This window comes from Chaetomium strumarium (genome assembly GCF_033439665.1).
Source record: "Chaetomium strumarium strain CBS 333.67 chromosome Unknown B0T15scaffold_3, whole genome shotgun sequence".
Classification (NCBI taxonomy): Eukaryota; Fungi; Ascomycota; class Sordariomycetes; order Sordariales; family Chaetomiaceae; genus Chaetomium; species Chaetomium strumarium.
In genome coordinates, this window is record NW_026944431.1 from 1630925 (window position 1) to 1651833 (window position 20909).

Below are 20909 nucleotides of genomic sequence, written 5' to 3' on the forward strand. Positions count from 1 at the left end.
TCTTCCCATAGGCTCCAGCCTCTCGATATTGGCTGCTTTAGGCCACTTAAGCAGGCATACAGTCGCCAGATCGAGGGCTTAATGCGCATGCATATCAACCACATCAGCAAGCTTGAGTTCCTCTGTGCCTTCCGAGAAGCCTTCTTTGCTTCTATGACAGAGAAGAACGTACAGGGTGGCTTTGCAGGGACTGGCCTTATGCCATACGACCCAGAGCGGGTGCTTTCTAAGCTAGATATAAAGCTTCGTACGCCAACACCCCCAACCTCACGGCCCAGCACTGCGCAACCCTGGGTCTTCCAGACACCACATAACCCACAAGAAGCCGACGCACAGTCAACGCTCATCAAGACTCGCATTGCGAACCATCAAAATAGCTCCCCAACTTCAATGTTGGATGCTGTAGACCAGCTTGCCAAGGGTACAATAGCTGTAATGCACCAGGTGGCCCTCCTTCGGTCAGAGGTCTCTTCGCTTCGCAAGGCCAATAAGGCACTAAGCAAGCGCCGGCGTGCCAAGAAAACACGTGTGCAGCTTGGAGGTTCACTTACTGTGCAAGATGCAAAGGATCTACTAGATCAGAACGCCGTAGGTGGGGAGGCAGTGCAGGAAACGCAGCCGGATGGTAGCGGTTCAGGGGGGGCTCGTACGAAGGTTCGATGCTGTGGGGTATGCGGCAGGCCTGGCCATAATGCTCGCACTTGCCAGGAGGCTGTAGAATCATCTGATTCATCTATTTCTGATGTAATTGTAGTTGGTTGCTAGCGTTGTTGTATTATAATTGAGGATAGTTGCTGTAGGGTGGTAGAAAGTGCGTCGCTCGCTTATCTGCGTCGCTCGCTTATCATGTACGTTACCGGTTTGTGATAGGTGCGAAATCATCAGGTCGAATTTAGAACAAAGGGGCGGCCGTAGAGCAGAGAATATATGAACGTGACATCGTGCTTCTCACAGCCCTCTCCTATACTACTGCAACCCGTGCCGATCCCTGAGCTGCAGATTCGGACAATTTAGCCGCTGTCCGCTACCCATATTCTGGGACAAATCGTGGGGAATCCCTGTATGTGACTGCAGGGCCGGCTTCTACGAATTTGGTCCAGTCACATCGATACAGACACTACGGAGACTCAGATTGTTGCCGGGCTGGGCACCTTGCGGCACAATTTCAATGAGTTCCCACAAAGAGGGGATACCTTATGGGACGAGAGGTGGAGGGGGCTTCTTCGGAACTCGGAGACTACCTACCTTAGGTATATGACTACCAGGTAGCATATGTATTCTGACGCGCTTCCCTGACAGCGACACTCGGTTGTCAACCTGTCAGTAATGCTCCGATCAAGAGACGCCCTGAGTCGACTGTCTCCCGCAGACCTGTAAGACTTTGATCTATTGTCTGCCACGCAAACACTGGTACTGCAGCAGAAGGGTCGGCTTTAGGCAATCCGCGATGCTGCCCTCATTCCTCATCACACTTCTCTGTGCGGCGGCGGCTGTTCATGCCGCTGTACGACGACCGATCTTCCCTCGCCGTCGGCACTCACGGGCGACTAACGGGGCAGCGCGGGCCATACAGTATCGCCAGTCCGGGACGACCATCACAGTGGACCTCTCCAAGACGTACCAGACCATCGATGGGTTCGGAACCTCGGAGGCCTTCCAGCGCGCAGTACAGATTAGCAAGCTCCCGGAGACGGAACAGCGGCGCGCCTTAGACCTTCTGTTCAGCACGACCAACGGGGCCGGCCTCTCCATCCTACGCAATGGCATCGGGTCGTCCCCGGATATGAGCTCCGACCACATGGTCTCCATTGCTCCCAAGAGTCCCGGGTCGCCCAACAACCCCCTGATCTACGCATGGGACGGCTCAGACAACAAGCAGCTATGGGTGTCGCAGGAGGCTCAGCACACGTATGGCGTGAAGGCTATCTATGCGGATGCCTGGAGTGCGCCGGGATACATGAAGACGAATGGGAACGATGCCAATGGCGGGACGCTGTGCGGGCTCAGCGGCGCGAGGTGCTCAAGCGGAGACTGGAGGCAGGCCTACGCGGACTACCTGGTCAGGTATGTTCCCAAAGGGAGAACCTGCTTCAGCGATGCCAGAAAGCTGAGTAACGCCCTCCCTACAGATATGTGCAGTTCTATCAGGAGGCCAACGTGTCGATCACTCACCTAGGCTTCATCAACGAGCCCGAGCTCACGTACGCCCACCCCGTTTGATAATCCGGGATCTATTCTCACTTCCCTCACTAACTGTGGTAAACTCCCATGGATCCAGAACGAGCTACGCCTCCATGCGCTTCTCGGCCTCGCAAGCCGCCGAATTCATCCGCATCCTGCACCCGACCCTCGCCAAGTCCAACCTATCGACGATCCCCGCCATCGCCTGCTGCGACGCCGAAGGTTGGTCCAGCCAGGCCTCGATGCTTCCGGCCCTCCGCAGCGTCGACGACATGCTAGGCATAGTCACAGCACACAGCTGTAAGTCGCGTGGTTATACAATCCATACAACTCTTACTACTAATAGTAGTACCACTACTAAACAAACACACCCACCCCCTTCACTTTGGCAGACACCTCCTCGCCAACCAGCCCAATGCAAACCCCACATCGCGTGTGGCAGACCGAGGCGGCCGACCTGAACGGCGCCTGGACATCTTCATGGTACTCGCGGGGCGGCGCGGGCGAAGGCTGGACCTGGGCCAACAACGTGTACACGGCCATCGTCAACGCCAACGCGAGCGCCTACCTGTACTGGATCGGCGTACAGGCCGGAAACACCAACAGCCACATGGTGCATATCAGCAGCGGGAACAAGGTCGAGGCGAGCAAGCGGCTGTGGGCGCTGGGCCAGTGGAGCCGCTTTGTGCGGCCCGGCGCCGTCCGAGTCGCTACTACTACTAGTACCTCGGGGGGTGCAGGTGGCAATTTGCGGATTGCGGGGTTCAGGAATGTGGACGGGTCGATTGTCGTTGTGGTCATCAGCTCGAATGCCGCGGCTGTGAATGTGAGAGTTGGGACCGGCGGTGGCGGTGTTGGCTCAGCGAAGGCGTGGGTGACGGATAATGCGAGGGAGATTGGCGAGCTGGCGGCGTCGTTTGCGAACGGCGCGGCGAGTGTGGATGTGCCGTCCAGGTCGATGGTCACGATAATGTTGTACCCCGGGGAGTGAGGACCGTCAGACTGCGGAGCGAAGTGTTCCATGTTATGTAGGTGTTCCGGTATACGACGGACAGACATCCTTGGATAGGGAGAAAGAAGAGAGGCTACCGCTAATCGAACATATGGTCCTACGAAATCCGCAGAAGGGTTGCGCATGTGGAGAGTATTGGACAATCTCTCGCAGCTGGACCACTACACAACGAAGGATTTCGTGCTGATGTGTGTGCGGTTCCAGTGCTGGTTGGAGCCAGAGCCCATCGTGCTGCCTTTGATCTTTATTTACCTTACTATATATTATCTTCTCTCACTTTCAAACGGAAAATTGGGGCAGAGCCATGGCAGACCGTTTAATTTCACGCATTTTGTCCTCATCCTGGCCAGTCCGTTATGCCAGCCTAAGAAGGTCGTCCGCTAGGTAGGTACGCAAGTGAAGTCGGCTGGACCTTTTGTGGTGGGATAGCGGAGAGGACGAGTCTTACATACCTTCCTCAAACAAGTGGACGGAAGCCCCCTTGACCTGGAACCACATTAGAACCGCCCGAAGCCATTCAAGCCCAGGGCCGGATACCCGAAAACCGCTGGAAACGCTTTAGGTCTCACCAGCCCATCGGATCACAGAATCTGGCGTGGTACGGCAATTGCATTGGAAAGAGCCAGAGTGGGAAGGACCTGCCCACTCCAGCCGTGTCCTTGCATTTAAACCAACTCTCTCTCTACAAACTAGCAAGGCGGATGACATATCCCTTCATGGACTATGCTGAGCCGTGGTAGAAGCAAACTGCCCAGCTCTCACCGTTCTTGTCACATGGCTTTCAAAAGCTGTGGATGTCCGGCGACCAGCTGCTTTGCGGACCGAGAGCCCTGAATGAAGGAGAGCGCCGAGGCACAGCTTCAGATCCCATCGCCCAGCGCCCGCGAACTCCAGGAGATCTCAGATCGCTGAGATTCGGGAAGTCGAAACCCAGACGTGAGACCGCAAGCGGACGAACGACACCAATCTCTTCATGCTGGGCGCAGTCCTGCGAATCTGAGGTGAAACGACATGGACACGGCATAGCCAAGATACATGCCGGCCGGCAGAAGCGTCTTTCTTGTTCCGACTGAGACAACAGACACCACGCAGGTGGTGTGGATCTCCTCAACAAGTGACCTAGTCAGGTATAGAAGAAGAGTCACTCAACCATTTCGAGGGTCTGCAGGGCAAGAGCAGACAGGCTGTGAAGGACATTGTTTACATTCGACAAAAACCATACAACGCCTCTTCGTCCGTGCAGGACGCCGCGCTCTTGTCATCCGACCACGATACGGGGACCACACTTGTACCACCCACCTTCTCTTGTAGCGAAGGTTAGCAGTCTCTTGACCCCTGCCCTCCTTGAGGTCGTTCCACTGCTGGTGACTTGTCGACGCATATCAGAAAGTATAAACGCAAGAAGTTGTTGGAGCAGGCACGCGCAGAATGCAGTGATATCGTTAGAGCAATTTCGGGGTAGTTCTTTCTTTGAATTCCGGGAATGCCGTGGCTGTGAATGTGAGAGTTCTGGGGTCGAAACGCGATGCTGCAGAATGCCATGGCATCAACGCTGGGTTACCTCAAATCTGCGAGGACTGTGCAATAATAAAGCCAGTGGTCCCGTTATACGTCTACCCTCCCTATGAAACCACCGCCTAGCGTACCTATCCATCTCCCGCATTGCCAAAAGAAAACGCGAAGAAGAAATCGACGCCGCAACCGTTCCCGAGGCAGCAACGCCTGACACATAAATCAAAACTAAGTCAGTAAGGTATCCTCCTCTCCCAAGTCCCCGATCAATCTGAAAATACCTCTTCCCATTCCATCCTGCACTGCGTGCATCCGATTGTCTTGAGAGGACTCAAGGCGCAAGCCGAAGCGGCACGCTCAGCACGCCATACCCGACAACACCCACCGGCATGGGCTGGCCGATCATGATGATGTTTCCACCACCGGGGCCAGGATTGGGCACCGTACTCGTGAGCCCAGGCGGAGGAGGAGGCGGCGGCGGCGGCCCGGGCGGGCCAGGAGGCGGATAGACAGCCGTGTAGTAGCAGTCGCCGGGAACAGTCGTCGTGGTCGTCGTAACGGTCTGCACCGCCGAGCTGGGGTACTGGGCAGGATATCCGAAACAGACGGCGGCGGGAACTGGGGCCGGGCATTGAGCCAGTGTGTCGGCGTAGTAAAACATGTTGCTCGTCGGGAGGACGATGGGAGCCGGAGGAGGGGCTTGCGAACTTGAGGTTTGGACGAGGAAGTTAGTCACCAAGTCGGTTTGGTCGTCCTTCATCGGTCGGTGGAATGAGCGCAGAGTAGGCGGAGAGAGGGAAGAGACGAAGGGGCATGAATGGTGGCTGGGACCTTGATTAATTATACTTACCCGGTGTAAGTTGTGACTTGGGGTACCACGAATGCCATTTCCACGGTATTTTCTCAAACTTGTCGGTCGAATTGGTGGTCAATGACTGGCAGCAACAATGCTGAGAAGGTTGAGGAAGTTTGGCTAGCAAGTCTGGGAACGTGGAAACCGTGAGAATGCGTGGTGACCTTGGCGGGAGGTAGGCTAGGTTTGAATGCTTCAGTGCTTCCCTTGCACTGACGGGGCACTTCTTAAAACACCGAGATCGAAGTACTTTGAAAGTGAACTCGTGGAGAAATCAGTTGAGTAGGTGTGCCCCCGCAAGCGCAGCATGGACGTGAGAATCGTGGAAACGCTGATCAAATTCGCTCATGACCCCGGTGCCAGTAATTCATCCCGACTACCCTTTTTTTATTTCATACTGTACCAATAACAACAAACTCCTGTGTGACACGAGGTGCATAAATCCGATCTGTCTAGCCCGACTTTCTTGGTCCAGGGCACAAACCAGCGCGAGCTCTACTTCTGATGATGCTCCTGAACCATCCTGCCCGCAGCCACCGCGAGGTCTTTCAACGCATCGCGGCGTTTGTACTTGGCATCCTCGAGAACGCCTTGGCATGTCAGTTGAGCTATCCAACGGGACACCACACACATTCACATGAGTACTTACCCAGGTCGGCATCACTTGAGAACTTCGAAGTCCAGCGAACAAAGGTGCAATCCTCAAACTCCCCCGACGTAACGGCCCAACACCGGATGGTGCTAGTAACGCTCGAGTATGTCAGCTCGGGCTCGGTGTTGATGACGCTGTACGTGATGAAGTGGTCGAGGTTCTGGTAACTCGGATCAGTATCCCGGATCTGATCCACCGATCACATGGTGCTTCCATGAGGCACTTACGCTGTGTTCATCCTGCTTGACCTCGACAACGCTGCCGTCCTTGAAGGTCCACTTCACTACATCTGTCTCGTTGCTGGTGCCCTTGACATGCTCGGCTTTCTCAATGGCGGTCCAGAATCTGTGGAACTCGGGCAGCTTGATGAAATGCCAGACATGGGAAAGAGGCGCCTTGATGACAGCACTCTCGATGACCTCGTTGGTCGTAGCGACGGGCTTTCCACCGGCGGTAGCCATTTTCGGATTGATGGTTCTCAAGTAGGTAGGGTTGGCCTGCTCTTTTCGTTGACACTGATGGTTCCGAGTCTCGTGTCACAAGTGGGAGTTGGAGTGCAGTGAGCTCCAACCTTGAGAGCCAAATCGTTCGAGATCGTTTGTCAATGGGGATCGCTGCTTCCGCGAATGGCATGCCTGCGTCTTCAACGACGTCATATGGCAGCCACGACGTAGGTGTGACGCCGCCCGCACAAAATAACTCGTACGCCACCAACATCGTTGTCAGCCGGATAAAATGCGACTAACCTGTTTTTAAGGCAGTTAGTTGTCTTATTATTCTTACCTCTTTCTCTTCCTCTCTTCCTCTCTTCCCTTTTCCCTTTCCCTTCTCTGTTTCTTATTGATTAGGTTCTACCTACGTGCTTGGCTTCTTATGCTTCAAACTACTATCTCAGTAAAACGTCGGGGTGCAACTTTTCCTGACCTGGAGGAGGTGGGTACGCTTTCCCAACTCAAGGAGCAGGCTCGGGGATCAACTGATGAAAGGCACCGTGACAACTGTGCCAATGAATAAAATCTCCTTTACACAATACGGGGACGGCCCACGATTCTCCGCCGAAGCCCGAACTCATTGAAGGTTGCTGTTTTGACATTTAGGTTCTGGACGCTCATATCTCAGGGTTTTCTAAATAACACGACATCCTGTTATTCGCCAACTTGTCAATATCACGACACTTTAGGCATGTCCCTAGTTACTCCTGGTCAGATGAACGGGCACATTGCTTTAGTGTTGTGTTCTAACGGCAGCGCCATGGCGTTGGTCGAATTACGAGCGAGGGTCGGTAACTTACCGGAACTGAGGAGTTTCCGCCTTTGAGAACCCCCCCGCCCCGTCGGATATATTCAATTGGCAGCATCCAGTATCAGGGCTTCCCAAAAATAGGTGAAGCTAAACCGACTGCATCCGGAGTCGTTGACAGCTTGACATCCAAGAGGTGGCTTGCAAATGGCAAACACGGTGGCTTGGGTAGGTGCTAAAACTAGAGTATTTCGTACACTACCACTCGTCTTTGCAACCGATAAAGGACGCCCGCAATCATTAGGTGGGAACAGCTGTATTTACAGATACCTATTTTAACAGTGACCAATTTGAAATGATAATAGACTTGGCCTACTGTACGGCCATACATATTTCGTAATACACAACCTGTCTACCGGTGAAAGTAAATCGATCACCGATCACTGTGTCAGTGCATTGTGCCTTGGGTATATGCATTGAACCTTTTGCAGAGTCCAGTTCTGGCCGAACCGTTAGGAACGCATTTGTCTTCCGCGGGACAAAAAGGCTTGACCCAGAAAACACCCGTTATACCGGAACACAGTCAATTTACTAACCCTGGCATGTTTGCATCTGCAACCCACAGTCGGGTCAAAGTGGGGACCAAAATAACGTTGGCGGGGCTCCAGGCACCCGACGCCAGGACAGCCATGATCAGACGAGACCCTGTTGAAATCCTGCCTGGAGCAAAGATTGGATGAGATGAACGCAGGCTGCTACCATTCTTCTCGCAAAGAGTACCAACATTTGTGGCGCCATTTTCCCTAGAGGTAGTATCCATTGCTTCCACATGGTATTTCGACATTATTACGATTGGAATGGAAAGCGATGCTCTGCCTGTCGGTCCGAAATGGACACATTTTGCGGGGTGTTCTTGCGCTAGTTAGTGTACTGCGCTGTGAGGGTGACCGGGACATCGCCAACAGACAGGATTGGCCCGCACACCGGGCTCAGCCTCCAGCCTCAGAGCACCAGGGAGGACAGGCATGTCGCGGATCCTGTCTGACATTTTACCCTGCCTTCGTGGCAAGGCTTTTTTTTTCCTTTGTTGACTTTCGTCGTTTGTTGTTCTGCTGCTTCCACTGTTATATTCTCGAGAAGGAATCGCGACACTCACCAGCGCTCACCTGAAGCCGAAGCGATCGTCAGCCAGGCCCAGGAGAACGTGCGAGACCGCGCCGTACTTTACAGTCACAACGGTGATACCCGCGGAAGCTTCGATTGATTCCCATACCAAAACAACGAGGTCCGGATTTCCTGGTTGCGGTGCCATTGACCAGCGGACGGTTGATCACCGTACTCTCACACAATGGTTGGCCCTAGGGGAATGCGGGTCCTCCCGGCAATGCTCGTCGCGCTGATTCTCGTCTCGGCATCCCGAGCCCAAGACACGATCGACTTCGGTTTCTACCCCAAGGGAGCGCAAGAGTGCATGTACAAGGCGGCCGATGACTCAAAGTGCCAGTCAAAAACTGTGGCTGCGACGAACTCATGTCTCTGTCGAAACGGGGGCAATTTCATCACAAATGCGGCTGCCTGCATCGGCCAATCGTCTGCCGGCGACCTGGAAACGGTCTACAAGACCATGAGAGATGCATGCGGGAATTCGGATACGCCCATCAGCATCACAGAGGACGAGTTCATGGCAGCTGCGAACGCTGTGACATCGACCACCTCGACGGCTGGGCCAACCACAACCAGCACATCAAGCCAAAGCAGTACCACCACAGGCACAAATGCTTCAACCACCTCGAACGCCAGCACCGGCACGGCCACCAGCACAGCAGCACCAGCTGACGGCCAGAAAGAGGGGGAGGAGGAAGAAGGCGGCGGCGGCCTTAAAACGGGCGTCATGGCGGGGATCATCGTCGGCGGGGTCGGGGCAGCGGTGCTGCTCGGCGCGCTCGCCTTCTTCCTCTTCCGGCGGCGGAGGAAGCTGGGCGAGGAGTCGCACCCGATGCTGCCACAACAGGGACAGCCGTCGGTCGCGGCGGGACATGAGTCGACGGCAATGCATAATAGCGCATACTACAGCAGCCCTCCCAGCACGGCAGGCTGGCCAAAAAAGGACTGGCAGGGACCATCACCCGATCTCCGCAGCAGCGGCTTCAATTGGGAATCGCCAGCGCACCTGTCGTACCCAAGCGGTGGTGGATCGCTGGCCCCGTCGCCGCCGCTGCCGCCACAGGAATTGGACGGTGCTCAGTACGTTGCGCCTACGGGGTCGACGCAGGCGCCCGCTGAGATGCCGGGAGAGACAGCCGCCGTGGCGACGGCGCCGGGGAGTGCGCAGTACCGGCCATACAACCCTGGCCAGCGATATCCTGCGTCTGGATAAGACTCAGCCGCAGAGGTAGCGCGGGGGTGAGTTCGTGGGGTGGTACGAAGCGGCGGTGAAACCGGAGAGGATTCACCGGGCAGCGAGAAGGACGCATACCTTAATGAATGTAATCATGATAAATGTACATCGGTATGGTATGTACAATACAGTACGTAGGCTTGGATCTGGGCGGTCAAACACACGGCGGCGTTGGCTTCTTTTTTTTCTTTTCCTGCAGCGCGGGGGTTCGGATGGCGGTCACAAGGACCAATGCTTGGAACTTCTGGAAGTGGGCGCGGCGCTTGGTCGGATGGCCTACTGGCGATGGAGGGACGGATGAGTGCGTGCAGCAAAGCTTCTGCCGGTTTAGTTAGATGGTTTTGAATTCGATGATACCCTGATCCGACTATCGCAGGTGCGGGGTCCTTTCCACAAACCTGCCGTGCACCATGCAATCTGGAGTTCCATTGATGATATCGGATCGCAGATACACACACTTCCCTGATGAGGGGCTCCATTTCATTGCGATGCAGTGCCGGGGCTTCTGCAGGCTGCAGCACGCAATCAGCTTGGCCCATCAACGGAGACTCCACGCTGTGTTACTCTGTGGTGTGACTATGTCCTGAGCTTCACTGCTGGTTAATAAGGTGGTCTTTCTGACGAAGCTGCAACGAGCAGCCCGGGTAGCTGTCCCGAGACACAGCAGCCCATCTCATCCATCTCATCATCCCTCACACGCCTCCTCGATATCGACGATTGCCCAACTCAACCCCGCGCCGGAGATCGACATTATCCCGCACCTAGTGCTACATTCATTGCTTTGTGGGTGGGTATGCACAGTATCCGCTGTCTTTTTTCCTCTCTTTCTCTGCCTCCGTATCCAACTGTCGGTGAAGGCAAAGGAAGGGCTAGTTAGATGCCGCGTTAGGCAGCTGTCCGACCCCTGTTCCCGGACAGCTGCATTCGGGCTTTTTGTACTCCGTAGTACGTACTACTGTCCACCTGCACCACCATGCGGATCTCTTATAACCCTCGTCGGGTCTTTTGGATAGAGTTTGCTGTTTTCTCCATGTTCTGCGTCTCGGTCTGATCCTCCGTCTTCTGGAAGAACCATCGGCAAATCCTGTCATGGCTACCACTTCCGTTCTGGAGCTGGGATGGCGGGGCAGTCTGTGGCCCTGTTACAGCTGCTGCCGAGAGATCTGGGTAAGGGCCGAGTTCAAGTTACACGAGATCTCTCTCACTCTCAACCTTTCCAAACGCGAACCCCTCTCAGCTGACACACATTGACACACCACTTGGGACCACAGATACCTTCACTGGGACAATTTGGCCCTCAATGCCTCGGCGTCATCCTGCACATTCCCCTATGGATCGCTATCTTGACGCTCACACTTCGTTACCTTGTTGCCCCGGTTTGGAACGCCCACCGTCCCATCTGGCTACGCAGGTTCGCTGCCGAAGAAGATGCCCTCCCACCCCGTGCCCTCGACCAGGAATCTGCCGCGGGTCCCGTGTCCCGTAGGAGATACTGGACTCCCTGGACCGTGGCTCTGTTGTGCCTGAGTGTCGCTTCTCTAGCTCTGAGTGCCGTCGGGGCCGGGGTTTACCCCCAGGACGCCCAACTGCTCCTGTCCTCTCTTTTTCCAAATGTAAGTAAGACCCGCTTCAGCACCAGGATTCTCCTTTGAGCTTGCTAATCGACCGTTCAAAGATGGCGTCTTGTCTTATCCTCGCTGTCGAGCGCCCCATGACCGTTCCGGGAGCTGTCTTCGTCATCAACGGCGTCCTGGTTCTTGTGCATGCGACTGTGCTGACACTTAATCCCCAAGTGATGCCGGTCGGCTTGGGATCGCTGCTTGCTTGGTGTCCCGGCGTTGGCTTGCCCCTCGTGTGCATCGTCCTGATGTTGAACATGCCGATGCGGGACCCCTTACTGGACGCCAGCGGGATCGGAAAGCCGTTCACGGAGCCGAGCTACAATGTCCGCAGCCCCGAGGATATCATCACGCTTTGGCAATGGATGAGCGTCTCGTGGATGGCGCCTCTCGTCCGAATTGGCTACCAGAGACAGCTCCACAACGAAGACGTGTGGTTCTTGGCCTACGAATTCCAACACAGCCGACTGCACGTGCTGTTCCGCGAGATATCGGGCACCGTGTTCGTCAGGCTGCTGAAGGCCAATGGCCTCGACCTCCTCATCACGACAGGCCTCGGTGTTTTTGAGACCTCAGTCGACCTCGCAGAGCCCGTCTTGCTCAAGCAGCTGCTTGGGGCACTGACCTCGGACCGACCAAACCTCAGAACGGCGATTGTTTATGCTGCGGTTACTCTCCTCTTGCGGCTTGCCAAAGCGCAATCCAGCGTGTTCAGTGTGTGGTTCACCCGGCGCGCCTATGAGCGGTCCCGGGGAGAGATGATCACCATGATCCATGAGAAGACGCTGAGGAGAAAGGCGTTTACGTTTCCCAGCAGCCACGAGCTACTCCCTCATGAGCAGACAGAGCAAACAGAGCAAACCGAGCAACCTGCGCAGGAGTCTCACGACGAAGGCACCTCCACGGCCACGACGCTCGCGGACGCGGACAGCGAGTCTCAAGGAGGCAGCAGCAATGACGCCGACTCCAGCAACAGCAGCAGCCCCTCCACCTTCGAGAAGTTCAAGTCCCTGCTCCGTCGCGGCTACACCCGAATCGAGTCGTCATCACCACCACCACCGGCGCCAGCGCCAGCGCCTCCCGCTCCTTCCGCCTCCGCCCAGGACACGACGGCGACGTCCCCGGCCTCCACCGGCAAGATCCTCAACCTCATCCGCAGCGACGCGTACGAAGTGGCCCAGCGCTTCTGGGAGTTCCCCAGCCTGACCACGAAGCCGCTCAACTTCGTCCTGTCGCTCCTCCTGATCTGGCGCATCCTGGGCCCGGCTTCGCTGGCCGGTATCCTGGTGCTGCTCGGCGGGATGGCCGTCAACGTGCTCTTCATGCGCCTGCTGCTGCGCATCGAGCGCGTGCGCCGGGACCTGACCGACGCCAAGCTGCAGCGCACGAGCCAGTTCGTCGAGGCCATCCGCCATCTGCGCTGGTATGCCTGGCAGGACGCCTGGCTGGAGAGGATCATGGACAGCCGCGCGGCCGAGCTGCGGAAGCGCGTCGAGAGCAACGTCGTCATGAAGGGCATCGCCACGGTGAATGCGCTCGCGGCCTACCTGTTCCCCGTCGTCGGCTTCTGGGCGTACACCGTGGTGAGCGGCAACAAGCTGACGGTCGATGTGGCCTTTCCGGCGCTGGATCTGTTTGGGATGCTGCAGAATAGCCTGCGGGAGCTGCCGGACTTGGTGACCGTCCTGCTGAATGCGAGGGTTGCGATGGGCAGGATCGAGAAGTTCATGCTGGAGCCGGAGAAGGAGGATTCGGAGGAGGGCGATCTGCTGGGCGGTAATGCCGAGGTTGGCCCGCCGGGGGAGTTGGAGATTGTGGTCAAGGAGGCGTCCTTCTCGTGGCCGGCATCTGCGAAGAGAGTCCTGTCGGATGTGTCGGTCGTGTGCAGGCCCGGGTTGACGCTGGTGTGCGGCAAGGTGGGCGCCGGCAAGACGGCTCTGCTGCAGGCTATTATGGGCGAGCTGGACCAGCACGGCGGTGAGAGGGCGATGCCGCGCGAGATGATCGGCTACTGCGCTCAGACGCCCTGGCTCGAGAGCATGAGCATCCGAGAGAACATACTGTTTTCCGCCGTCTACGACAGGGCCCGATTCGAGCAGGTTATTGACGCCTGCTGTCTCCGAGACGACCTCGACAGGTTCAAATCCAAGGACCTGACGCTGATAGGAGAGAACGGCGTGGGCCTGTCGGGCGGCCAGCGGGCACGTGTGGCTCTGGCGAGGGCCATCTACAGCCAAGCACGCATCCTGCTTCTCGATGACCCCATCGCGGCGCTGGATCACCATACGGCCACCAGCATCCTCCAGAATCTCTTTGGCGACAAGAGCTCGCCGCTGACCGCCGGCCGACTTGTCATCTTCGTTACCCATCGCGTCGATATTGCCACGCCCTATGCGTACCAAGTTGTCGAGGTTTTGGATGGCGGCCGGGTAGAGACTTTCGACAGGAAGGAGCTCGAAAACAACGAGGAGGAGCTGGTGCACCTGGCCGAGATTGCTGGCCAGGCCGTCTCGCAGCCCGACGTGACGGCAGACAACGACGGGGGCTCTGCAGAAGAAGAAGAAGGAGAAGATGATGAGCCGGATCCAGACAACTTCATCGAGGAAGAGCGCCGGGCTCATGGAGGAGTCTTGGCTTCCGTGTATTGGCAATACGTCAAGGCTGGTCACCTGGGCTGGTGGGCCACCATGGTTGCCTTCTTCATCCTCTTCCGTGTTGTCAAGCTCGGGTACTTCTGGTTCCTGAAAGAATGGGGCGAGCAGTACAAACACGCGTCGGATGGCATTCACAATGCTTCCTTCGTTGGCCAAGGGAGGGACTGGAGAGACTGGGAAGGCCTGCAGTACGCGATTGCCTCGCAGAGCGTCTTCCAGGGGTATCCTCAAACATCCGACAACAAGAGTTGGCTCGACCTGGGCCGGTACCTCCCTTCGCCGGCCACTGATGTGCGGCCGTGGCTCTGGGGGTTTCTGGCACTGTCGCTGGGCCAGGTGCTCGCCCAGGCGCTCGCCGATGCCGCGCTTGTGGTCATCATCTATAAGGCGGGCAAGAACCTCTTCGAGAGGGCAATGCAGCGGGTGGCCAACGCCACGTTCCGCTTCTACGACGTCACGCCCGTCGGCCGGCTGATGAACCGGCTGACGTCGGATATGGGCACCATCGACGGCCAGATCGCCGGCCAGCTCATGTCGGTGGCATGGTGGGTGCTAGCCTGGCTGTCGTCGGTCGTTGTGATCTCGGCGGCCACGCCGTCCTTCTTGCTCATCAGCATCACCATGACCAGCCTCTTCGTCTTCATCTTCAACCGCTTCCTGCCCTCGTCGCAGTCCCTGCGCCGCCTCGAGACGGTGTCCCTCTCGCCCCTGATGTCCAACTTCGGCACGCTCGTCGAAGGGCTGACCACCGTGCGAGCCTTCCGCGCCGAGCCGCACTTCCAGAGCCGCGTCGTCGCAAGCACCGACGCCTTCCAGAAGATGGACCACATCTACTGGTCTCTGCAGGCCTGGCTGCAGTACCGCTTTGACGTGCTCTCGGCGCTGAGCACCTTCGCCTTGGCGCTCACGGCCATCCTCTCGGGGCTGTCGAGCGGCACCGTCGGCTTCGTGATGGCCTCGGCGTCCGGCTTCGTGCAGGCCACGCACAGCCTCTGCCGCCGCTACGGCGAGATGCAGATGCAGTTCGTCAGCGTCGAGCGCGTCATCGAGCTGCTCGGCCTCGAGGAAGAGCCCCGCGGCACCGTCCGCCCGCCCGCCGCCTGGCCCCTCCACGGCGACGACATCGTCTTCGAGAACGTCACGCTGCGCTACGCCCCCGCCCTCGACCCAGTCCTGACCGACATCAACCTCGTCATCCCCGGCGGCGCCAACGTCGCCGTCACGGGCCGCACCGGCTCGGGCAAGAGCACGCTCGCCCTGAGCCTGCTGGGCACGCTGCACCCGGACCGGGACCGGGACGGGGGCCCAACATTGGACCGAGGAGGAGGACGCATCCGCATCGGCCCCGTCGACCTCGCCGACGTGGACAAGCACGCGCTCCGGCGGAACATCACGTTCGTCGCGCAGGACCCGGTCCTGTTCCCCGGCACGCTGCGCGACAACCTCGACCCGCTGGACGAGCGCGACGAGTCGGAGCGCGCCGACGTGCTGGCGCGCGTCCTGGGCGGGTCGGGCGGCGGCTTCACGCTCGACAGCCGCGTCGACGGCGGCGGCAAGAACCTGTCGCAGGGCCAGCGGCAGCTGGTCGGGCTGGGCCGCGCCATTCTCAGGAGGAGCCCCGTGGTCATCCTGGACGAGGCGACGGCGTCCATCGACGCCGAGACCGCGGCCTATATCCAGCGCCTGTTGAGGGAGGAGCTGCGGTATAGTACCGTCATCACCATCGCGCACAAGGCGGAGGCCGTCGAGGATGCCGATTACGAGGTGGTGCTGGACCGCGGGAGGGTGGTCAGGGCGGGGCCAAGGGGCGCTCGGCTGGAGCGAGAGCGGGAGCGGGAGCGGGAGCGAGAGCGGGAGCGGGAGCGGGAGCGAGAGCGGGAGCGGGAGCGGGAGCGGTCATGATATGGGGTGGATATAAGGGTGTTCATCGGGTGAGGAAAATTGTTATAGCGGGGAGAACTGCGCTGATGAGTAAACGACTACGAAAAAGGAGTTGTAACTTTGGGAGGCAGAGGATGTGTGGTTTTGGTTAAGGTACTTGGGTCGGCGTTTACAATTTTGCAATTCAAAACACGTTTTTGGGACAATCCAGACCGTTTTGCCCAAGTAGGTACCTATGAGCGAGACCCTCCCAACGTCAGCTACGCAACATCAGCTGAGATGGGAGAGTGGGAAGAAAGGTGCTATTCAGTTGAAGGTTTGGGACACATTTCCTACGAGCTCCTTTTGCTTGCGCCTTTGTTCCCCCTTCCGTGACTCCTTCAATTTCTCCCTGCTCGAACCGGTTTGCCTGACAGGAGGTAGGTGCCTTGCTTCGGGACCTCCTTAGCAAACATCCCAGACTGAAATCAATTGCAGATGTGCCCTCGCAGACAGCTTACGGTCATGAGGCATGAGTCGTAACGAAGTTAGTTCGTATCCAACGGACGAAATAGCAGGGCACCGCCACGGATCTTGGAGAACCCAAGCCTCCTCGGCAGCCTCTGATGGCTATCTCTGCGTCAAAGGAGGGGCTTTAGCTGCTTCCACGGCCGCGAATGGACTTGTTGCGGGTTAGGACTACGGATTGCAATGGTATAATCCAATGTCTTTTGATTTCCTGAGCCGACACCCGAACGCGAGGCCGACCACGATCTCACGATTCCTCGTAAGAGGACAGGAGGCTTTTGGTTCATTTATTAGCAAGGATGAGCATGTAGACCTTTCGCATCTCTTCTCCCACGGCCCCCGTGACACTCCATTGATGAGTTGGCGTCGCCTTGCCGTTGGCAAGCAGCGTTGCCGCTTCCCAACTGCCAACTGCTACAGCCGTTGGTCCACAGATGCTGACGTTCCCCATAATAAGGGGACTAGCACATCTGTGTAGGTATGGTTAAGTGAATAGCGTACATGCTAGTTACTCGCTGGACCTCCTCAGGCGGCCGGACCCAGGTCCCGAGTAAGTGGGCGAAGCTTGCCAACCGAACTCAGCACGGGTGGCTCACTCCGAGCCAGCACTGGATGTTGGAAGACGAGTGTGGGGTCGAGTAATCAATACGAGCAGCGGGTTGTGACGGAGCAGACTGCATCGCTGTAGATGTGTGTACTAAATCAGTCTACAGACTACACCAGACTCGTTCTATCCGTAGCATCCGAATTTTGCTAGGATAAAAGGCTCAGTCGCAGAGCCGATGGTTTGGTAGGGAGGTCACGACCTACACACCCTGTCATACGCGCTTCTATACCTATACCTAGGTACCTATGTAAGGTATGTTCGGACAATGGACAGTGCGTACGGGTGTTGTGTAGCGGAATCTGTATGCCAGGTTCTTGTTCTCCCTACCTTGGCTCAGTGCCAAGAGAGACTCGTGATAATCAGGAAGCTTCCAGGTTGGGCGTATTTCAAGTTTGTTGTGAGTCCCTCGTCTTCTCGTGCCACATACACTACCTCCTAGGGAGTCATTAACGTTATCACTAAACAGGACCAAGCCAGCTGAGTTAGCGCCGTGGCGCTCGCGAAGTCATTTCTTCTTTGGGGGCTAGAAGGCGGCACGCACACGAACCATCCTTAGCTGAGAGCTCCCGCGTATGTAAGCCAAGCTGCGCCGGTCTCGCCTTTTCATTTCGTTCTATGTTGCACCGCATGTGATATCACAAACCCAATCTCCGTAGCTGACAGGCGCATTTCCACATTTCGCTGATTCCAACAAGCGAAGCATCAATAACTCTTTGGGCTGGTGTGCCAAGCTGGAATCGAGCTGGACCGCTCGAAGCTCATGACAATCTCGTGTTGCTGCAGGATTTTTCAGGAATATCCAGTATCCATCGGGTAGATTTTCCATGGCAATGTAGGAAGCTGCAGGGATCCAATTGAGGCAGCAGTTTCGGGCCAATCATGCTCCGGCGCCGCACACCATCGCGACGGTGGATGCATGTGGTCCAATTTGACTGGTTGCCGCCTGCTGTAGAGAGCGCCTTCCCATCTGAGAGTTTGGCCTTCAGAGAACTTCATTAGGTCTGCGCTTGACCACTGGAGCTGCAACTGGAGCGTTTGCTACACACATTGGAGTGCGGGAAGGTTCGAATGACGCCCAGCGGGTCCAACTTCTGCAGCTGCGCTCGCCATTCGGTACTTTCGCTGAGAAATGCAGACATCTCGTCATACTTATACGAGTGGAAGGCATCGCATGTCCACCCCGCCACTCAGTCCCACACCGACCGGCCCGGTGCCTGTTGTCCTCTCGTTCTGTTCCTGTCGGGTTCTTCGCGCTGCGGGGCCCTTTCGCGGATCGGTCGGCCTGTTTGCACTCTGCAGTTGCTGCACCCCCCGCGCCACCTTGTCCAGGTGTTTGTGCTCAACAAGTGTAGAGATGAGACCGATGTCACGGTGCTGCTGCCATTCAATATCCACGATTCGCTTCTAGTGCGTGCATCGTCTCATCGCCTCCATGCTAGCGCCCGTTCTAATGGCCTTCCCTTCCCGAGCACACCGGGAACCGTGCTGGCCTACTAGGGCTCCCTCGGAAGTTGGGACTGGTTGCCCCGAGCTGCCGTCATTGTGGAGTTTGTCGACGCTGGCCCGTTGCCGGGTGCCCGAAAGGCGGCCCAGCGCAGCGCAGCGCCGCCAAAAAAAAGTTGGATCTCGTATTCCCGCCGCATCGGGCATGGCGTAGCGATCATTGGGCTCGGCGTCTTTCCAACTTTGCTTATCTGGGATTCGGCATCGACCCATCGACTAGTGCCGGCGACCGCCAGCCACCCGCGGGACGCCAACAAGCGGCGGGATGCAGTGAATAAAAGCCTCGAGGTGCCTCGCGCTCTCCCCTTCCGCTCTGTTTTCCTCTTGTACCACCACGTAAAAGAATACTTCTTAATACGCCTTCGGGTCTCGCAGTCGCTCGCTTTCGTCTGCATTTTGTAATACCTGTCACTCGCTAAGCAAACAAGCCAAGTCGTTGAGCAAAGATGCGCGCCTTCGCTCTGTCTCTTGGCGCCCTCGCCGTGAGGGTAGCCAGTGCTCACGAGTATCCTAATTGCGTAAGTGAAGTCGTCTGAACCGGCATTGTGGGAGACCAGGGACTGACTGCGAAACCAGGAATCGGACAACTGCTACCGCAACCTGATCGACCCGCGGTTTTATGAGAAGGCTGTGTCCTGGTGCCCCGAGTTCCTGTCTGGCACGACCACGGCCCCTGCGGCCATCCCGACGGAGTTTGGCAACTGTGACGGTGTTGTCAAGGCTGTCAGCTCGGCCTGCTCGTGTATCACCTACAGCGCCTCCACCACCACCACTTCGGTGCCCCAGACGACCACCAGCACGACCAGCACCACCTCGACTCCGGAGACGACCACCACGTCTGAGGTCCCCGAGACCACCACCACCACCAGCTCCACCTCGTCATCCTCCACTACGTCTGAGGTGCCGGAGACCACCACCTCCACCAGCACTACCAGCACCGAGACCGAGACCGAGTCTTGTGAGCCTGAGACCTCGACGTCGGAGGTCCCTGAGACGACGACCACCACCAAAGCCCCCGAGACTACCACCTCCACCACCGAGGTTCCGGAGACGACCACCAGCACCGAAACTGAGACGGAGTCTTGCGAGCCTGAGACCTCCACCTCGGAGGTTCCCGAGACCACCACCACCACCACCACCAAGGCCCCCGAGACCACTACTAGCACCACCGAGGTCCCGGAGACGACCACTAGCACCGAGACCGAGACTGAGTCCTGCGAGCCTGAGACCTCGACGTCGGAGGTTCCTGAGACGACCACCACCGAGGCTCCTGAGACCACAACCACCGAGGCTCCGGTGACGACTACTAGCACTGAGACCGAGACCGAGGCGCCCAGCAGCAGCATCTCTACCAGCTCTACCACCGAGTTGACCACCAGCACCATCACCACGACCACGACCAGGACCATCACCTCCTGCCCGCCCAGCGTGACCAAGTGCCCGCACACGGTCACGACCGAGACCATCATCACCACGACTGTCTGCCCCGTGACGGAGACACCCAGCACCACGCCTAGCGCTGCGCCCAGCACCACAACCGATACCACCAAGTACACCACCAGCACCCTCACCAGGACCGCCACCAGGACCATCACCTCGTGCGCGCCCACGGTGACCAACTGCCCGCCCCACAGCACCACGGTCACGACCGAGACATTTGAGACCACCACTGTCTGCCCCGTGACCGAGACGCCCAGCGCCAGCCAGCCTCCTGTCGTGTCGCAGCCTCCTGTCGTCTCTCAGCCGCCTGTCGTGTCGCAGCCGCCTGTCTCGCAGCCGCCTGTCGTGTCGCAGCCTCCTGTCGTGTCGCAGCCCCCGGTCCCGAGCACGACCTCGTTCGGCACCATCACGCTCTCTTCCAGCACCCGCGTCGGCCCTAAGCCCACTACATCGCTGCCGGTCACAGCCGGTGCTGGCCGCGCCGTCGGCGCCATTGAGGGCGTTGCCGCGCTTGCTGGTATCTTCGCTGCCCTCTTTTAAGGGAGTCAGCTGAACGCGACTGGGATTGTTGGGTTTTTTTGGGCCCTCTTGCCTCTCGGGAAGTCGAGGCGCCACGTTGAGAGGGCAACCATTTGGAATGTGATGAAATGACGGACAATGAGGGAACGGTTTAGGCTAATGTTTGGCGGATGTTTCTTGGCTTGGGCGTCAACCTGAGCCAAGGGGTTGTTACATATGATACATACCAGACATCTATTTCTTGTACATACATTCATAGATTTAGTCATACTGTTTAATGGATGCCGGCTGTCGTGCTTGTGTGACAGGGCGACAAAGCCGCGAGTGTCCAT

General features: G+C 57.5%; 6 protein-coding genes across 6 annotated transcripts; 5 read left to right on the forward strand and 1 right to left on the reverse strand.

The window, feature by feature from the left end:
- The first annotated feature begins 949 nt into the window (after positions 1–949).
- Positions 950–3324, forward strand: B0T15DRAFT_528248 (glycoside hydrolase family 30 protein). The gene is made up of 4 exons (XM_062869027.1): positions 950–2064; positions 2130–2201; positions 2279–2481; positions 2574–3324. Exons 1-4 carry the CDS (start codon positions 1448–1450, stop codon positions 3170–3172), a joined length of 1491 nt encoding a protein of 496 aa, XP_062722564.1. The 5' UTR covers positions 950–1447; the 3' UTR covers positions 3173–3324.
- Positions 3325–6053: 2729 nt separating this feature from the next.
- Positions 6054–6671, reverse strand: B0T15DRAFT_492310 (uncharacterized protein; the record flags this gene model as incomplete). Its single annotated transcript, XM_062866853.1, has 3 exons — positions 6054–6148; positions 6208–6370; positions 6438–6671. 3 exons carry the CDS (start codon positions 6669–6671, stop codon positions 6054–6056), a joined length of 492 nt encoding a protein of 163 aa, XP_062722565.1.
- Positions 6672–8168: 1497 nt separating this feature from the next.
- On the forward strand, positions 8169–8732 carry B0T15DRAFT_152690 (uncharacterized protein). The gene has a single exon (XM_062862021.1). The coding sequence runs from the start codon at positions 8317–8319 to the stop codon at positions 8617–8619; it is 303 nt and encodes a 100-aa protein (XP_062722566.1). The 5' UTR covers positions 8169–8316; the 3' UTR covers positions 8620–8732.
- Positions 8709–10244, forward strand: B0T15DRAFT_152688 (uncharacterized protein). The gene has a single exon (XM_062862020.1). It carries the CDS (start codon positions 8798–8800, stop codon positions 9824–9826), a length of 1029 nt encoding a protein of 342 aa, XP_062722567.1. The 5' UTR covers positions 8709–8797; the 3' UTR covers positions 9827–10244.
- A 1479-nt stretch (positions 10245–11723) lies between these two features.
- On the forward strand, positions 11724–16022 carry B0T15DRAFT_393880 (P-loop containing nucleoside triphosphate hydrolase protein; the record flags this gene model as incomplete). Its single annotated transcript, XM_062864709.1, has 1 exon — positions 11724–16022. One exon carries the CDS (start codon positions 11724–11726, stop codon positions 16020–16022), a length of 4299 nt encoding a protein of 1432 aa, XP_062722568.1.
- A 3042-nt stretch (positions 16023–19064) lies between these two features.
- On the forward strand, positions 19065–20598 carry B0T15DRAFT_492313 (uncharacterized protein; the record flags this gene model as incomplete). The annotated part of the gene is made up of 2 exons (XM_062866854.1): positions 19065–19136; positions 19195–20598. 2 exons carry the CDS (start codon positions 19065–19067, stop codon positions 20596–20598), a joined length of 1476 nt encoding a protein of 491 aa, XP_062722569.1.
- Between the last annotated feature and the right edge of the window lie 311 nt (positions 20599–20909).

Bases quoted from the DNA above. Each gene is read 5' to 3' on its own strand.
- B0T15DRAFT_152688 (XM_062862020.1), top strand. From the start codon at position 8,798: ATGGTTGGCCCTAGGGGAATGCGGGTCCTCCCGGCAATGCTCGTCGCG.
- B0T15DRAFT_152690 (XM_062862021.1), top strand. From the start codon at position 8,317: ATGCTCTGCCTGTCGGTCCGAAATGGACACATTTTGCGGGGTGTTCTT.
- B0T15DRAFT_528248 (XM_062869027.1), top strand. From the start codon at position 1,448: ATGCTGCCCTCATTCCTCATCACACTTCTCTGTGCGGCGGCGGCTGTT. The intron at 2,065-2,129 runs GTATGTTCCCAA...CCCTCCCTACAG, and splicing joins TACGCGGACTACCTGGTCAG to ATATGTGCAGTTCTATCAGG. The intron at 2,202-2,278 runs GTACGCCCACCC...CCATGGATCCAG, and splicing joins ATCAACGAGCCCGAGCTCAC to AACGAGCTACGCCTCCATGC.